The 16,243-nt window shown below is 49.8% G+C and overlaps 2 protein-coding genes across 2 annotated transcripts; both read right to left on the bottom strand.

The window, feature by feature from the left end:
* Positions 1 to 250: 250 nt before the first annotated feature.
* LOC109828287 lies at positions 251 to 4,039 on the bottom strand. The gene is made up of 5 exons (XM_020395311.1): positions 2,110 to 4,039; positions 1,829 to 2,023; positions 1,375 to 1,749; positions 1,140 to 1,295; positions 251 to 1,063 (listed from the first exon to the last, which is right to left on the bottom strand). The coding sequence occupies exons 1-5, from the start codon at positions 3,935 to 3,937 to the stop codon at positions 315 to 317; spliced, it is 3,303 nt and encodes a 1,100-aa protein (XP_020250900.1). The 5' UTR covers positions 3,938 to 4,039; the 3' UTR covers positions 251 to 314.
* Positions 4,040 to 4,408: 369 nt separating this feature from the next.
* Positions 4,409 to 7,556, bottom strand: LOC109828286. The gene is made up of 6 exons (XM_020395310.1): positions 7,337 to 7,556; positions 5,177 to 5,296; positions 5,038 to 5,109; positions 4,890 to 4,961; positions 4,796 to 4,809; positions 4,409 to 4,420 (listed from the first exon to the last, which is right to left on the bottom strand). Exons 1-6 carry the CDS (start codon positions 7,521 to 7,523, stop codon positions 4,409 to 4,411), a joined length of 477 nt encoding a protein of 158 aa, XP_020250899.1. The 5' UTR covers positions 7,524 to 7,556.
* Between the last annotated feature and the right edge of the window lie 8,687 nt (positions 7,557 to 16,243).

The following is a 16,243-nucleotide window of genomic DNA, read 5'->3' as shown; positions in this document are numbered from 1 at the left end:
CAACGCCTAACACGCGTTGCCGGGTAGTCTATTCCCGTGAGAAAGACGAAGCCTATGTATTCAAGATCATAGCACAAAGCCTCAGAGAGTTTACTCTCTCAGCACAACGTTACATGCGGAACGGATTTCGACAATCCGCATGCTAGCCCGATTCAAACGGTAATCGGTAAAGGCACCTCAAACCCGTTGATGGCTGGGGGTTTGCCAAAAATCCCATAAATCTGTCATTCGGAAGAGATACAGAGAAAACACAAAAGAAGCAAATGCGGATTTTCTATTAATAAATCAAGTCAAAAGCATACAACAAAAGCTCGTTAGTCCGAAGGCAACCGACGGCTAAGAATATGAGACTCTAAACCAGAGAGCCTGTCCATATAGTCCTGCTCGAACTCCGCCTGCAGGCTAGCTCGGACAGAATCTTCGGAACTGTTGAGAACCTCTGCGGCTTCGTGTCGTAGCTTCATCAACCCCTCCTGCACTGATCCCAGCCTGTCGAGTGTCCATTCACGAGAACGCTCCAACCCAACCAGTTCCTCAGAAATGGTAGCGGCAGATTCTTCGGCGCGTTCCAAGGCCTCCTTCAGTCTAGCTATCTCTGCACGAGTGGAATCTAAGGAGCTCACTAACTCAGCTCTGCTGGTGTCTTTCCTCGCCAGAGAGGCCATCAGCTGCTCGACAGTGCGCTCACGTGATCGAAGCTCGCTGCCAACGGAAGATCGCAGTTCATGCCACTGCGTCAACCTATCCTCCACCTGAGAAGATGCAAAAGAGGGAGCTCCACCAGCCTTCAACTCCCTCAGCTCTCGAATCTCTGACTCCAGGGCAGCGAAATCAGCTGTAAAGGAATCGGCCAAATCCGGATATCCCTCTTCCCTCATCATCATCATGTGACGGGAGAAGGAACGCCTGAACTGATCAAAAGAAGACCCTCTGTGCAGAAGCTTATCAATCACGCCGTTATAAAAGGCAGTAAAGAAGCCGAGGTCAGTGCGGAAGACATCCCCATCTGGATTGGTATCGGCCAAGAGAGCATGGACCTGCTCATATAGAGACGGTCGAGAACCTGCAAGCAGCAGTATGGGAGGTCAAGAAACTATTAAATACAATCGAAAAGACCCTAAGGGAAATTCGAGGTATACCTATACCGGCGGAAATCCCCTCGGGTTGGGGTTCGACAGGCTCCGAAGTAACGACAGGAATGCTCATGGAAGGTATATCAACCCTCGTGGGCAAGTCAGTCGTATTAGGCGAAGGCGGGAAAACACCCGAAGCTATAGCAGAATCAGGTACAGCGCCTGGTCATATAGTTGCACTTCTTTATTAGTCAAAATGGAGACTGAGACAAGCAAAGAAGAGAGGAAATTGGATATATACCTGTGGATGAATCACTCTCAAAGAGTGGTCTCACAGTCCCGGTGGGAGCTTGTTCAGCTAACATATCGGCTAACAGTCCAGAGTCAGGTCTCGGGAAGACCGGTGCAGGAACATATCCCTGCTCTTCGAAATCTGCAATAGGGGAGGCCCCATCCCCGTCTGGCCCTTCTGTCGCAACACCTGCAGCACCGGATGTAGGTATATCTGAAAATGAACCGGTGGGATCAACACCATCTGCCTGCCCAAGATCGATGTTCAGATCAATGCCCAGGGAGCCATCACGAAGGGCGTCGCACACCTGCTGCATGAAGCAGTCCATGTTGTCAGCCCCAGAGAATACCGGACCTGGTGGAAGCTCGCCCTCCTCGAAGAACCCTGAATTATGAAACAGGATCAGGGATCCCGGAAGGTAAATCATCTTAAAGCAATAAAAGTGGGTACAACAAAATGTTACCTTCCTCCCCGTCGGCAAAGCCTCCTGAATCTACCCCATGGGAGCGCTGATCAACATGAGGTTTATGGGCAATCTTTTTCCTTTTCGAAGGATCACCCCTCATAGAACCAACGGGGCGGTCATGCGAAGTTTGGCCACCAAACTTGGATTTCGCACGACGGGAAGCGAGCGACCCATGGTCGTCGGCTACCCCACCTGAAACAACAAGAATCATCTCATGAACCAGATCTTTCGCCAATACCAATTGAAGTCGAGAAAGAGGATCAAAGAGCATGACAAACCTGTATCAAGTTCTGCTTGGTCGGTATCTATATCTGCATACTCCCCTTCGGGAATTCCGGTGGACTTCTTCCTCTGTCTCTGAGCAGGCTCAGCCCTGCGAGCAGCCATCATAGCAGATTGAACCAAGTGATCGGATTCTAGTTCCGAAAGACTCCTCACACTTATGGATTCATCGGCAGAGAGGAACCATTTACAGCTGAGGAAGGTAATCATCGGCTTGCGTTTATAGGAGGGAAGAGCAAACTGAGCCCCGGTGCAGCCAACCATGGTCCATAACCACGCCCGTACGCCGTCAACGAGTCCTCCCTCAACACGCAAACTACGACTCGGATTCCCAACGTATAGTTGGTCATAGCCAAACTGACGTGCGAAACGGCAGGGAAGGTAAGGCTCTATGTGGCAGCGGTCCTTCACCCGGAGAACAAGATACCCGACTCGGATGTTCACCAACCAGCGGAAACAACCGACGTCGAGAGCAGTCCGGTTAGTTCGGGGTTTCTCCATATCAGTCAACTCCTCGCCATAACGTCCCGAAAAGCGAGGGAAGCATTTGAAGAACTCCCAGTTCCTGCGAACTCGAAGTTCTTTTTGTACATCTTCAAATTTCTTCCCAACCCATCTACTCTCCTCCAACAGCTGTAGGAAAGGAACGGGAACATCAACGGCGCTGGGCGCCGACATCAAGTCCGGACGGTGAAGAACGAACCACGCCATCAAATAAGCGTAGGGCAGCTCAACCTTCGGGCAGGTAAGCTCAGTCGAGGGTTTAGAACCCACTTGGGTAAGAACACGAACTACACCCCTAAGCCCGCAATGGATGCTGGCAACCATCGCTGGAAGCAGAGAAAGCTCCCTCCCATAAGCTAGCTGGACCGCAGGGAAGAGCACCTCGAGGGGTAGAGCGTCTGAAGACTGATATGGAACAACACACTTCTTCAGCCAAAGAGCAAGGTAGCCAGCTAACAGAGACCGAGGATCGATAGACTTCTGGGCATGATAGAGGAACGATCGAAACTTAGTCCCGGCCGGAAAAGCCCCCTCGGCACTAGCAATGGTATAAGAATGAGTTTCATTCTTCTCCATCAGCTCATTAATAGCGGCAGGGGTCAAAACGCCTAACTCATGTATGGACTCCTCGGAATCATCCTCCAAGTTAGGAAACAGGTAAACAGCAAACTGCTTCAAGCTGATCTTCCTCTTCGTCTTCGCTGGAGGAGAACTCTGGAGCAAACAGGTGTGATAATGACAGGTGAGGTCCCAGAGAGTGTCATACACATCGGGAGTATCCTTCTTCAAACACTCCAACTGTTGGTTAGAAGGGAAGTATTCCTGATACGGGCAATCTCCCATCGAAAGCCCGGAAACCTGGTGCATCTCATGAAGAGCCAACCCTAGCTCTCCGCCACTGGTCAAGAAGGTATTACTATCAGGCATATATGTCTCGAGCAATGCCAAGAAGTGACGGCAGCTAACGGGAAGTCCATACATAGTAGCCCGTATGGGCGTATATAATCCACTACCCTTCAAGTCTCTCTCCCAGCGTCCCAGAACATAACTGGTCAAACGGGTCCACCATCCCTTAGCCAGTGAGGAAGCCCAACCATAACATCGGTAATCCAGTCGAGGTAATTGTCTTCCCAGATGAGCTAAACGATTCCTCACGGTGAGAGCGGCCGCCGATACCTCGCCTGGAGGTGCAGTGTCAAGACCCATGATCCCGGGTCGAAGGCCACAAATGGATTGATACCCCAGAGAACCGGGACTCTTGTGATGAGAAATGTATCCGCACTGAACGTGTGTAACAGCATTGGTAAGAGGCCAGGACATCTGTCGCCCCACAGCCTGTTTCTCCAAGTCAGTAAAAGAGCACTGGCGAGGAATAGAGGGGATATATAAAAGAGCTCCCTCGTCAAGGGTAAGCCAGTGCTCCTCAGCAAGAGTCAGCGCGGCAGGATCTTCGGTGCGATCCCCGAATAGAAAACCCGGCTTCTTTAAAGCTTAAAGAAGAAGCCCCGGTAACCTCCAGTTCCTTCAACTCTCGTATCTCTGACTCCAGGGCGGCGAAATCAGCAATGAAGGAATCATCCAATTCCGGGTATCCTTCTTCCCTCATCATCGTCATGTGGCGAGAGAAGGAACGCCGGAACTGATCAAAGCCGCCTCCTCGGTGAAGAAGCTTCTCGATCAAGCCATTATAGAAGGCGGTGAAGAAACTGAGGTCCGTACGGAAAGCCTCTCTGTCAGGATCAGTATCGGCCAAAAGGCTACGGACACGCTCGTGCAAAGAAGATCGAGATCCTACAAGCAACCCTACAAGCAGAAACATAGGAGCTCAGTGGATTATCGAATATGAAAAGGAAAGTCTAAAGGCAAGTTCTGAACATACCGACACCAACAGACGTCCCCTCGGGCTGAGGTCCGACAGGCTCTGGGACAGCAGCAGAAGAGGGTACGTCAGACCCTGCAGACAGATTGCTCGCACCACTCGGCATGCTATGAAGACTTTCAGCCCCGGGAACTGTAGTAGTATCAGGCCCAACGCCTGGTCCTACAGTGACACTCCTATGTTAACCAAATGGAAATTTGGATAAGTAAGGAGAATCGGGATAAGAAAATCGTATGCATACATGCAATCCCCCCGTCCTCAGATGCAGCCGGGATGCCAAGAGTCATGAGAGTATCGGCCCAAGCGGCTGGTCCTATGATGGCATTCTCTTATTAGTCAAAAAAAAGAATTAGACGAATAAGAAGGATGGGGATAGTACAGTCATCTGCATACCTGCAGATCCATCATCCGTAGGCATTTGAGGGATGCCAGGAGTCATATGAGAATCAGTCCTAGTGGTTGGTCCTATGATTGCACTCATATATTAGTCAAAAGACGGATGAACATAAGAAAGTACGATATCCCTAAATCGTATGCATACCTGCAAGCCCGTCACTCTGAGGCAAACTGGATATGCCAGGGATAGATACCGGGCTAACTCCAATGGTTGACGCTGCGATAATCAATCATTCATTAGTCAAATAAAAGATCGGGCAAGAGAAAGAGAATCAGATATGTACCGGTAGATGAATCGTTCCCGAAGAATGGTCTCTCGGTCCCTCTGGAAGTCTGCTCAGCCAGCATGTCAGCTAATAAACCGGCATCCGGCTTCGAGAAGCTTGGCCCCTCCATCGCAACATCTGCAAGGTAACTTGAATGTTGAAAGACGAGGAAAGCTCGAGAAGATACTTTCAACAAAAGCGGGAAGTCTTCCTTCCCCATGCTTGAAGAAAATGACATTGAATATGGATATACCTGAATAAGGGACTGTGGGCTCAACATTATTCATCTGCTCAAGGTCGATGTTTAGATCGATGCCCAAGGACCCGTCGTGAAGAGCATCGCACATTTGTTGCACAAAGCAATCCATATTGTCAACACCAGGGGACGCCGAACCCGGTGGGAGTTCGCCCTCCTCGAAGAAACCTGAAGCACAAAACATGGTCACAAATCCCCAAAAGGTAAACAACCTTGAAGCAAGAGCAATTGAATATTACCTCCCCCTCCATCGGCGGTACTCCCTAAGTCCCCATAGGGACGCTGACCGTCATGGGGCTTATGGGCGGTCTTCTTCCTCTTCGGGGCACCAACTGTGGAACGGATCTAGACAATCCACATGCTAGCCCGATTCAAACGGTGATCGGTAAAGGCATATCAAACCCGTTGATGGCTGGGGGTTTGCCAAAAATCCCACAAATCTGTCATTCGGAAGGAATACAAAGAAATCACAAAAGAAGCAAAGGCGAAGTTTCCATTGATAGACTCAATCAAAAACATACAACAAAAAGCTCGTTAGCCCGAAGGCATCTGACGGCTAAGAATGTGAGACTTTAAGCTAAAGAGTCTATCTACATAACTCCGCTCGAGTTCCGCCTGCAGATCAGCTCGAACGGATTCTTCGGAACAACTCAAAATCTCCGCAGCTTCACTCTTCAACTTCATCAGTCCCTCCTGAGTAGATTCGAGCTCCTCGAGTACCTGGTCACGAGAACGCTCTAGTCCAATCAGGTCATCTGCGGACACGAAAGAAGAAGCCCCGGTAACCTCCAGTTCCTTCAACTCTCGTATCTCTGACTCCAGGGCGGCGAAATCAGCAATGAAGGAATCATCCAATTCCGGGTATCCTTCTTCCCTCATCATCGTCATGTGGCGAGAGAAGGAACGCCTGAACTGATCAAAGCCGCATCCTCTATGAAGAAGTTTCTCGATCAGGCCGTTATAAAAAGCGGTGAAGAAGCTGAGGTCCGTACGAAAAGCCTCTCTGTCAGGATCAGTATCGACCAAATCTTCCCTCATCATCGTCATGTGGCGAGAGAAGGAACGCCGGAACTGATCAAAGCCGCCTCCTCGGTGAAGAAGCTTCTCGATCAAGCCATTATAGAAGGCGGTGAAGAAACTGAGGTCCGTGCGGAAAGCCTCTCTGTCAGGATCGGTATCGACCAAAAGGCTACGGACACGCTCATATAGGGAAGATCGAGATCCTACAAACAGAAACATAGAAGCTCAGTGGATTATCGAATATGAAAAGGAAAGTCAAAAGGCAAGTTCTGAACATACCAACGCCAGCGGATGTCCCCTCGGGTTGAGGTCCGACAGGCTCTGGGACAGCAGCAGAAGAGGGTAGATCAGCCCTTGCAGGCGGATTGTTCACACCACTCGGCAAGGGCGGGGAGGCACCACTGCTATGAAGACTTTCAGCCCCGGGAACTGTAGTAGTCAGGAGTCATATGAGAATCAGTCCTAGCGGCTGGTCCTATGATTGCACTCATTAGTCAAAAGACAGATAAACATAGGAAAGTACAATATCCCTGAATCGTATACATACCTGCAAGCCCGTCGCTCTGAGGCAAACTGGATATGCCAGGGATAGATACCGGGCTAACTCCAATGGTAGACGCTGCGATAATCAATCATTCATTAGTCATATGAAATATCGGGCAAGAGGGAGAAAATCAGATATATACCGGTAGATGAATCGTTCCCGAAGAATGGTCTCTCGGTCCCTCTGGAAGTCTGCTCAGCCAGCATGTCAGCTAATAAGCCGGCATCCGGCTTCGAGAAGCTTGGCCCCTCCATCGCAACATCTGCAGGGTAACCCAAATGTTGAAGGATGAGGAAAGCTCAAACGAGAAATCTTCCTTCACCTTACATAAGGAAAATGACATTGGATGCGGATATACCTGAATAAGGGATTGTGGGCTCGACATTACTTATCTGCTCAAGATCGATGTTAAGGTCGATGCCCAAAGACCCATCGTGAAAAGCGTCGCACATTTGTTGCACAAAGCAATCCATGTTGTCAACGCCAGGGGACGCCGAACCCGGTGGGAGTTCGCCCTCCTCGAAGAAACCTGAAGCACAAAACATGGTCACAAATCCCCAAAAGGTAAACAACCTTGAAGCAAGAGCAATTGAATGTTACCTCCCCCTCCATCAGCGGTGCTCCCTAAGTCCACTCCATAGGGACGCTGACCGTCATGGGGCTTATGGGCGGTCTTCTTCCTCTTCGGAGCACCCACCCTCCGAGGGCCAACGGGTTGAACATGCGCAGGCCTATCACACGTTTCAACGTGTGTAGGAGCTGAGGGCTCATGATCACCGGCTGTCCTACCTAAAATGACAATAGCCATTTCAATGAAAAAGAGCTGTCATTTATGGAAAAGGAAAATTAAAAGAGACAGGACAAACCGGTATCGAGATCCCCTCTGCCGGTATCTGCATCCACACACTCTTCCTCGGAGGTCTCATCATCATCATCCGTAGGGAGGAGCTCTTCTTCGTCTGTGAGAAGAGATTTGGCATGCCCTTTTTTCCGCTTCCGAGCAAGCTCAGCCTTGCGAATCGCCATCATAGCAGCCCGGACCGCATACTCGGACTGCAACTCTGAGAGGCTCTTCACGCTGATGGACTCATAGGCAGAAAGCAACCACTTGCAGCTGAGGAAAGTGATCAGTGGCTTACGCCTATACGAAGGAAGAGCAAAGCGAGCTCCAGTACATCCCACCATCGTCCATAGCCACGCTCGTACGCCATCAATCAATCCTCCCTCAACCTGAAGGCTACGGCTCGGATTCCCAACATACAGTTGGTCGTAACCGAACTGGCGAGCAAAGCGGCAAGGGAGATAAGGCTCTATGTAGCACTGGTTCTTCACCCGGAGGACAAGATATCCAACACGGATGTTCACTAGCCACCGGAAACAACCAGCATCAAGAATAGTCCGATCGCTTCTGGGTTTCTCCTCATCAACCAGCGCATCGCCATAGCGACCTGAAAAATGAGGGAAACACTTAAAGAATTCCCAACTCTTGCGGACTCGAAGCTCTTGCTGCACATCACTAAACTTGTTCCCGAGCCATCTGCTCTTCTCCAACAGCTGTATGAAGGGGACGGGGATGTCAACAACACTGGGCGCTGACATCAAGTCAGGACGGTGAAGAACGAACCACGCCATCAGATATGCATAAGGGAGCTCAACCTTCGGACAAACAAGCTCAGCTGATGGTGCAGAGCCCATATGTGTGAAACTGCTGACCAGACCCCTGAGCCCGCAATGGATGCTAGCAACCATTGCTGGGAGCAGGGAAAGCTCTCTCCCGTAAGCTAGCTGAACCGCAGGGAAGAGCACCTCGAGGGGTAGAGCGTCTGAAGGCTGGTGCGGGACGACGCATTTCTTCAACCAAAGGGCAAGGTAGCCTGCTAATAGAGTCCGGGGCCCTATGGACTTCTGTGCGCGGCGGAGAAAAGAGCGAAACTTGGTCCCCGCGGGAAAAGCTCCCTCAGCACTGCCAATGGTGTAGGAACGAGCCTCAGCCTTCTCCAACAACTCATTAACGGCAGAAGGGGTCAACACGTCTAATTCACAAATAGATGTACTGGAATCACCCTCCAAGTTTTGGAACAAGTAGCTGGCAAACTGCTTCAAGCTGATCTGCCTCTTCCTCCTCGCTTGAGGAGAAGTCTGGATCAAGGAAGTATAGTAGTGGCAAGTAAGATCCCAGAGTGTGTCATACATATCCGGAGTATCTTTCTTCATACACTCCAGTTGCTGGTTCGAGGGGAAGTACTCCTGATACGGACAATCCCCCATAGGAAGACCCGAAATATGGTGCATCTCGTGCAAGGCCAACCCTAGCTCACCACCACTGGTCAGAAAGGTGTTGCTGTCAGGCATATAGGTCTCCAGCAAAGCCAAGAAATGGCGACAGCTGACTGGGATTCCGTACATAGTAGCTCGTATGGGTGCATACAACCCACTGCTCTTCAGATCCCTCTCCCAGCGCGCTAAGACAAAACCAGTCATGCGCGCCCACCACCCCTTGGCTAGGGAGGAAGCCCAACCATAGCATCTGTATTCTGGCAGAGGGAACTGTCTCCCAAGAAGAGCCAGACGGTTGCTCACGGTCGGAGCAATAGCGGACACCTCGCCTGGGGGTGCGGTATCAAGGCCCATAATCCCGGGTCGTAGGCCACGTACGTCATGATACCCGTCAGAGCCAGGAGTCTTATGGTGAGTAGCATATCCGCACTGAACCCGCTCAGCATCTTCAGTAAGATGCCAAGACATCCGTCTGTCCACGGCTTGCCCCTTCAAGTGACTGAAAGAATAGTGGCGTGGAATCGAAGGGATGTACAAACAGGCTCCACCGTCAAGAGTTAACCAATGCTCCTCACAAAGAGTCAGCGTGGCAGGATCCCTGACATGATCTCCAAATAGAAAACCCGGCTTCTTTAGAACCTGAGTGGAAGTAGAATCAGGGGTGAAGGAGGCATCTGTGATAAGTTGGCGCAAGCAATGGCGCCCTCCTTCCTGTATCGAACGGCAAGAGTCATTTGGACGATCCCCGTCGAACCGAGGAAGGCCCTCCTTCCTGTATCAAGCGGCAAGAGTCGTTTGAGCGATCCCCGTCAAACCGAGGAAGTGGGCTAACAGCCTGCCTAAGGGTAGCAGAAGAGAAAACCTCCCAACTACAGCCGGTGTTGGCATGAGAAGGAAGGCTACCCGCGGGAAATTCCACTGTAATAAAGCACAAGGATGGGATCAGATAATCCATCTCATAAGAAGAATGATAAACTCATTCACGGAATAATTGGAGAGACGATTTTGAGTGTCCTACACCGGAAGAACGGTATGCATCATCACGTGAATAACGTGGTAACATACACCGACCTATAAGGTGTAGGACGACACAAAAATCGCCCCAATATACCGGAGACTTGAATTGGCTAAGCAAAACAAGTCTGAAACCTTACCCTCCGTGAGAGAGGTATCGGTTCTTCCTTCATGACCCGCAAAGAGGTCAATCAGGGATGCAAGAAGAAAAAACTGCATAAAGCCTCACCCCCGAAGAATGAGGCCGTGGGAGGAGACGTCGTAGGAACCTCCTCCTCACTATGCTGTGAATGAGAACGACTCCTACGGGGTCGAGATCGACGCGGAGACATTGCAAATCTGCAACGAAAAGCAGCAAGTCAAGTACAATCTAAAACATGGATACACGAAATTTAAAAGGGAAATTAAGAACTTTAATTAAAATCCTATACACAAATAGGATTTCATAATTGAAGTCTAATTAAACCTACAAATTTCGTGCACGATGATTGTCATCTTGCGCGGTGAATTTTGGTGAAATACCCAAAATACCCTTAGTGTTCAAGGCCAAAATTCAGGTCAAGGACACGCCCGGGTTGGGTCGTGGTCATCATAACTGATCATATAGCGCCCCCCGGTACCCCACAATGTTGGTTAATTTTACAAATGAGCCCTTTTGTAGGATTTAACCAATCTTGCAAATAAACCCCTCTAACAACTTTTGGTCCTCTTGCCTAAAGCACCCATCAAATTTTCAACCAAGTGGACATACAATCCAAGACCTAATTTCAGTCCTATTTTGCATAAAAGCCCCTCAAAAGATTTTGGCCATAGTGTAACTTTGCAAATAAGCCCTCCAAAATTTCGGCCATATTGCCTCTTTTGCACAAAACACCCCAAAGTACGGTGCACACACAACCCCTAGCCTATTACAAGCCTAAAGATGCAATCTTTACAAGAAAATAAGAGGATTGTGAAGGGAAGCTTACCAAATCAAAGAAGTTTCTTTTGAGCTTGAAGGGAGAGGAACCCTAGCTTTGAGAGAGTAGAAATCTCGGCCAATAGGGTACCCACAAAACCCGACCTTTGCTTGGGGTTTGATGAGTGCTTGAAGGAGAGTTCTTGGGGAGGAAGAACACCAAAACCGAAAATAGAGGGGGAGGGGTTCGGTTTTGAGCCAAAGAGGAGGAGATTCTCTCTTGGAAATTTGAAAGGAGGGAGGGAAACAAAAGAGGATTTGAATCAAGGAAGAAAGTAAAAGAGGGGGAAAACCAAAATAGAAAAAGACAAAACCCAAAAAAAGAGGGGGGGACCACGGTGAGCCAAAGACACCCCTAGGGGTGTCTCGGCAAAACCGAGACACCCCATGGGTGTCTCGGCAATGCCGAGACACCCCAAGGGTGTCTCGGCCTTGCCGAGGCACCCCGGGGGTGTTTTGACCCGGTTTTGACCCCCGAACTTTTTACTGACCCCCTGATCCTCTTAGGAGCACCGTTTCTTCACCAATTATTGCATACGTTGATGAGTTCTACAAGTCAACGCACGGCGATTCCAAACCCTCGGGTAAACGCCGGTCAACGTGTTGCGACAGAAGTCAACGCACGGCGATTCCAAACTCTCGGGTAAACGCCGGTCAACGCGTTGCGACACAAATCAACGTTCGACGATCCAAAACCCTAAGGGTCAACGCCGGTCAACGCGTAACCCTAGGTCAACCCCATTCAACGGGTTGCAACCAAAAGTCAACTTTTGACGAATCAAAACCCTAAGGGTCAACGCCGGTCAACGCGTAACCCTAGGTCAACCCCATTCAACGGGTTGCAACCAAAAGTCAACTTTTGACGAATCAAAACCCTAAGGGTCCACGCCGGTCAACGCGTACCCTAGGTCAACGCCAGTCAATGCGTTGCGACAAAAGTCAACGTTCGATGATTCGAAACCCTAAGGGTCAACGCCGGTCAACGCGTAACCCTAGGTCAACGCCAGTCAACGCGTTGCAACCAAAGTCAACGTTCGACGATTTGAAACCCTAGGGTGGACGCCGGTCAACGCGTAACCTTAGGTCAACGCCGGACAGCGCGTTGCGACAAAAAGTCAACCCCCAGTGATTCAGAACCCTAAGCCAGCACAATGTGGCGGAGGTAGTTCAAAGTCAACTCAATGACACGAGCCAAACTCAATTCATCAGCTGCAGACTCGAGACTCCGACGACGGCCAAGCGATAAACGCAGCGCCGGAAGAACCTCGGCTATTCGTCAAAGCATCGAATAGATCGAAAATCGAAGGAGCCAAGAGTTGAAGCTAACTACAGGTCCTTACGCCGACTGAAGGCTAGACCAATCACATCCAAAGTATTCCAGCCTCTTCTATAAAAGAAACGAGTCCGGAACACTTTGGAGGGGGTATCTGTAGGCATCGAAAATTGCCTATAGGTCTCCACAAACGGTTCAGTGTTAAAGAACGACGATGAACATCACCATCCGATCCACATGAGCCTAATCGACGTCGATGAACGACTGAAGTGAGTCAGCGAGCTACGTGAGCGGATAGGACTTCGGAACAACGAAGACCCGGGCCAATCAGAAGCCCGGCAATCTTCATAAAAAGGACAATGCCCTTCGTGCCTCGATCACTCTACAGATAATCCAACCACCAGAGCGGATCGAGCTCTTCGCCACGCATTCAACGCACCCGGAATCACTCAAATCCGAGTTCGTACGAAGAATCTACGGGGAAAACAATCGAATACACCTATGGATGCCTCGGAGTTCCGAAACACCCCCAGGGGTGTCTCAGAAATTCCGAGACACCCCAGGGGTGTCTCGGAATTTCCGAGACACCCCAAGGTGTCTCGGAAATCCCGAGACACCCTAGGGGTGTCTCGGAAATTCCGAGACACCTTGGGGTGTCTCGGAATTTCTGAGACACCTAAATAGGACCCCCTTACCTCATTTGGAATGATCTGGATTTTTGGAGAGCCTCGGCGAAGCCCTGCTGCAGCAAACACTGATCGAGCACTTCAACCGAGGAGGAGAGGTCTAAATCAGCCTTCATCACCCGTTCTCATCTTTCCTTAGTATTAGCCTTTAGCGTTAATACTAAGAAGAGCTATTACCTCGCTTTAGCCGAGGTATACGCTTAGAACTTCTAGATCTCACGCGGATCGACGAAGTTCTGTCCGATATTTCTGGATTAGAAGTTTCTAGATCTCACGCGGATCGACGAAACTCTGTCCGATTTATCCGGACCGGATCTGATTGCCCCGGTGGTCCACGGATATCAACATCCCCGTCACAGGCCAAAGACCCACGCAAGCGAGACCGCACCAAAACGGGATCTCGTGTTTATTTTCGATAAAGTTGTAATCTTTGTTTTGTTGCATTCTTGTTGTAACGTTTAAAGTTGTAACAGATTCAAAAGCAATGAAAACAGCGACTTTCACCGAAAACAGATCTGATTTGGCAGTAAATCTGATTCCTGATTTGTCAGTAAATCCACTTCTGAGTTCGAGTCCGAAACTGATCTTGATTCGATCGTGATTCGTCCGAGTCCGCCTTTGGTTGGTTAACTCGTTGACTCTTCAACCCTTGGCTTGATTCCACACGCGAATGGATGTATTCCGTTACTTGCCTGCGATTCGTTAACCTCGTCGCCTCGTTGGTTCGTCGGTTTGTGCCGAGCTATGCTAAGGGACCTATAAGCAATTTTATATGCCTACAGATACCCCCTCCAAAGTATTTCAGCCTCGTTCTTTTATAGAAGAGTCTGGAATACTTTGGATATGATCGTCCCAACCTTCAGTCGGTGTAACGGGACTTTGGAATGGCTTCTGTTCTTGATTCCTTCAATCCTTCAGGCTATTCGGTGCTTTGTCGAATGTCTGTAAGGGTTCCGGTGCTGCCACCTAGGTGGCCGAGCCACCTGGGCCAAGCCCAGATCTGGGCCCAGATCTGAGCCCAGATCTGGTTCTAAATGCCTATAAATAGGCTTGGTGGCTCATTGTTTTGGAGGTTGGAATTTTGGAGCCGAAACTCTGCTGGATTGAGAACTCACCCTCGGATTTTCAACTTAGAAGACTCGACTTTTCAGATCTGGTTCTTAGCGATCATCCACACCAAATAAGGCAGGAGTTCGAGAGAGATCAGATCTGAGATCTACACGGTAATACTCCGGATCAAAGCTTGGCCTTTGATCCCGAGAAAAGTCTCGATTTCGCTTGGTCGATTTCGATTACTAAAGGCTATTATTTCCTTGGTGAAATAGTACCTTCGGCTGTTATTTCCTTCGTGAAATAGCACCCGTCGTACCGTGTAGATCCGACCGGATCAAGATCACGCGGTGGTCCACAGATTAACCTCGGCGCAGGCGAAGAACCCACACAAGCGAGAGACCGCAAAACAGGATCTCGCGATTCGTTCGACAAATAAGGAAAGTTGTAATTTTTTTTTTGATCTCGTTGTAACCGGATCTTATAAAAAGATCGGATCTTTGTAACCGATAAACTGTTGACAAAGGAATCAATGGAATCAAAGAACGTAATTTTTCCCACGAACAATCTGGCGACCACAGTGGGAGCCACCGATCTCGCTGCCAAGATCATTGCGTCGCAGCCGCGGATCTCAATCCCGGTCGAGGAGGAGGTCGAGTATGAATTCGACCAACAAAAGTTCGAGGAGTATCTGTCATCCTCGTCCAAATCTACCTTCCCCCGCAAGTCCAAGAAGTCCAAGAAATTTTCCTCCAGGAGAAAGGTCAGTTGGTACGAAGAGGTGCAGAGTACCAATGAAGATCTCACCCCAATTGACGCCAAAGTTGCATCGGGTGAAGTTCCACCGACCTCCAACCAGGTCAACCCTGTCCTCGCTAACTCCTCCGCCGCTGAGGGCGTAGCGACTCTCTCAAAGAGAGCCCGCCAGAGGTGACGTCAACGCCTAGCGCGGCAACTCGCAAAGGCGATGGAATTCACGGACGGAATCCGCTATAACGCGGATCTGAAGAACAGGAGAGGCAAACAGCCTCAACAAATGATGAATGGCAGCTCCTCCAAACCGCCAACGAACGAATGGATCTGTGTCAAACGGAATTGTTCGACGCTTGAAGAGCGTATTTGCAAGCGTCGCGCACTGTTAGCGCAGGCACGGGCTCAAGTCCAAGAAGCCCGCAAAAGACTGCGGAAGGAAGTGGCCAAGAAGCCGCAACCAACCCGGCAAGTCTGGAGGCCAAAGTCTGAAGCGGCGATTCAGGCTAAAGAGCAACCTTTGCAGCCTTCAGCAAAACTTCAACCTCCGGCGAACCAACCTAAATCGCTGATAATTCCCATGGCTACTCCGGGAGATCACGCAGAATCGTCCCGAAGAAAGAAGTCAGTTTTGGAGCGCCTCGGTCCACTTTCTGTTGGACGATGCAAAGCTCCAGTTCAAGAACGTTTGGACCCGATAAAGAAGCCCCGAACGACTAACATGCTGGGGGTCGCCATCACCTTCAACATGACAAGGAGTTCATGGCAGCTACGCGCACCAATTTGCGCATTGAAGTCCAGGAGCCCGCTGAGAATTCACGCCCGCAAAGGCATGTTTCAAGGCGCGTGACTTTTAGAAGCCCAAAGAAGGCAGTTCGTCCTCAGAAGGAAACATTATCGTCTGATGACGATAACGTTATACCTGAGAGGTCGTGCCAACACACGATAGGTTACTCTGACCTTCAAACCGACGAGTTATACTATCATGTTGGGAGTACGAGTAAAACCAGGAAAAGGAGTCCTCGAGAATTAAAGACTCAATGCCCCTGTTCCAAACTCATTCGGGCAGTATTGTCGGAGTGCAACTGCACCAATACAGTCCCCGAGAGAATTTCGGTCTTCGACAGGCTCAGTACCGAAACGCCAAAACCAAGGCCTAGGCGTTTCCGACGAAGAAGAATGGTGGTTGAAGACGGAGAATTTCCAAGGGTCACCACTAACATGACCAGCAAAGGGACATCGGCACGGGATAATCTC

The sequence above is a fragment of the Asparagus officinalis genome, unplaced genomic scaffold, assembly GCF_001876935.1.
Source record: "Asparagus officinalis unplaced genomic scaffold, Aspof.V1 AsparagusV1_Un967, whole genome shotgun sequence".
Lineage (NCBI taxonomy): Eukaryota > Viridiplantae > Streptophyta > Magnoliopsida > Asparagales > Asparagaceae > Asparagus > Asparagus officinalis.
The sequence above is the reverse complement of the archived record's forward strand: the minus strand, read 5'-3'. Positions and strand labels throughout refer to the sequence as shown.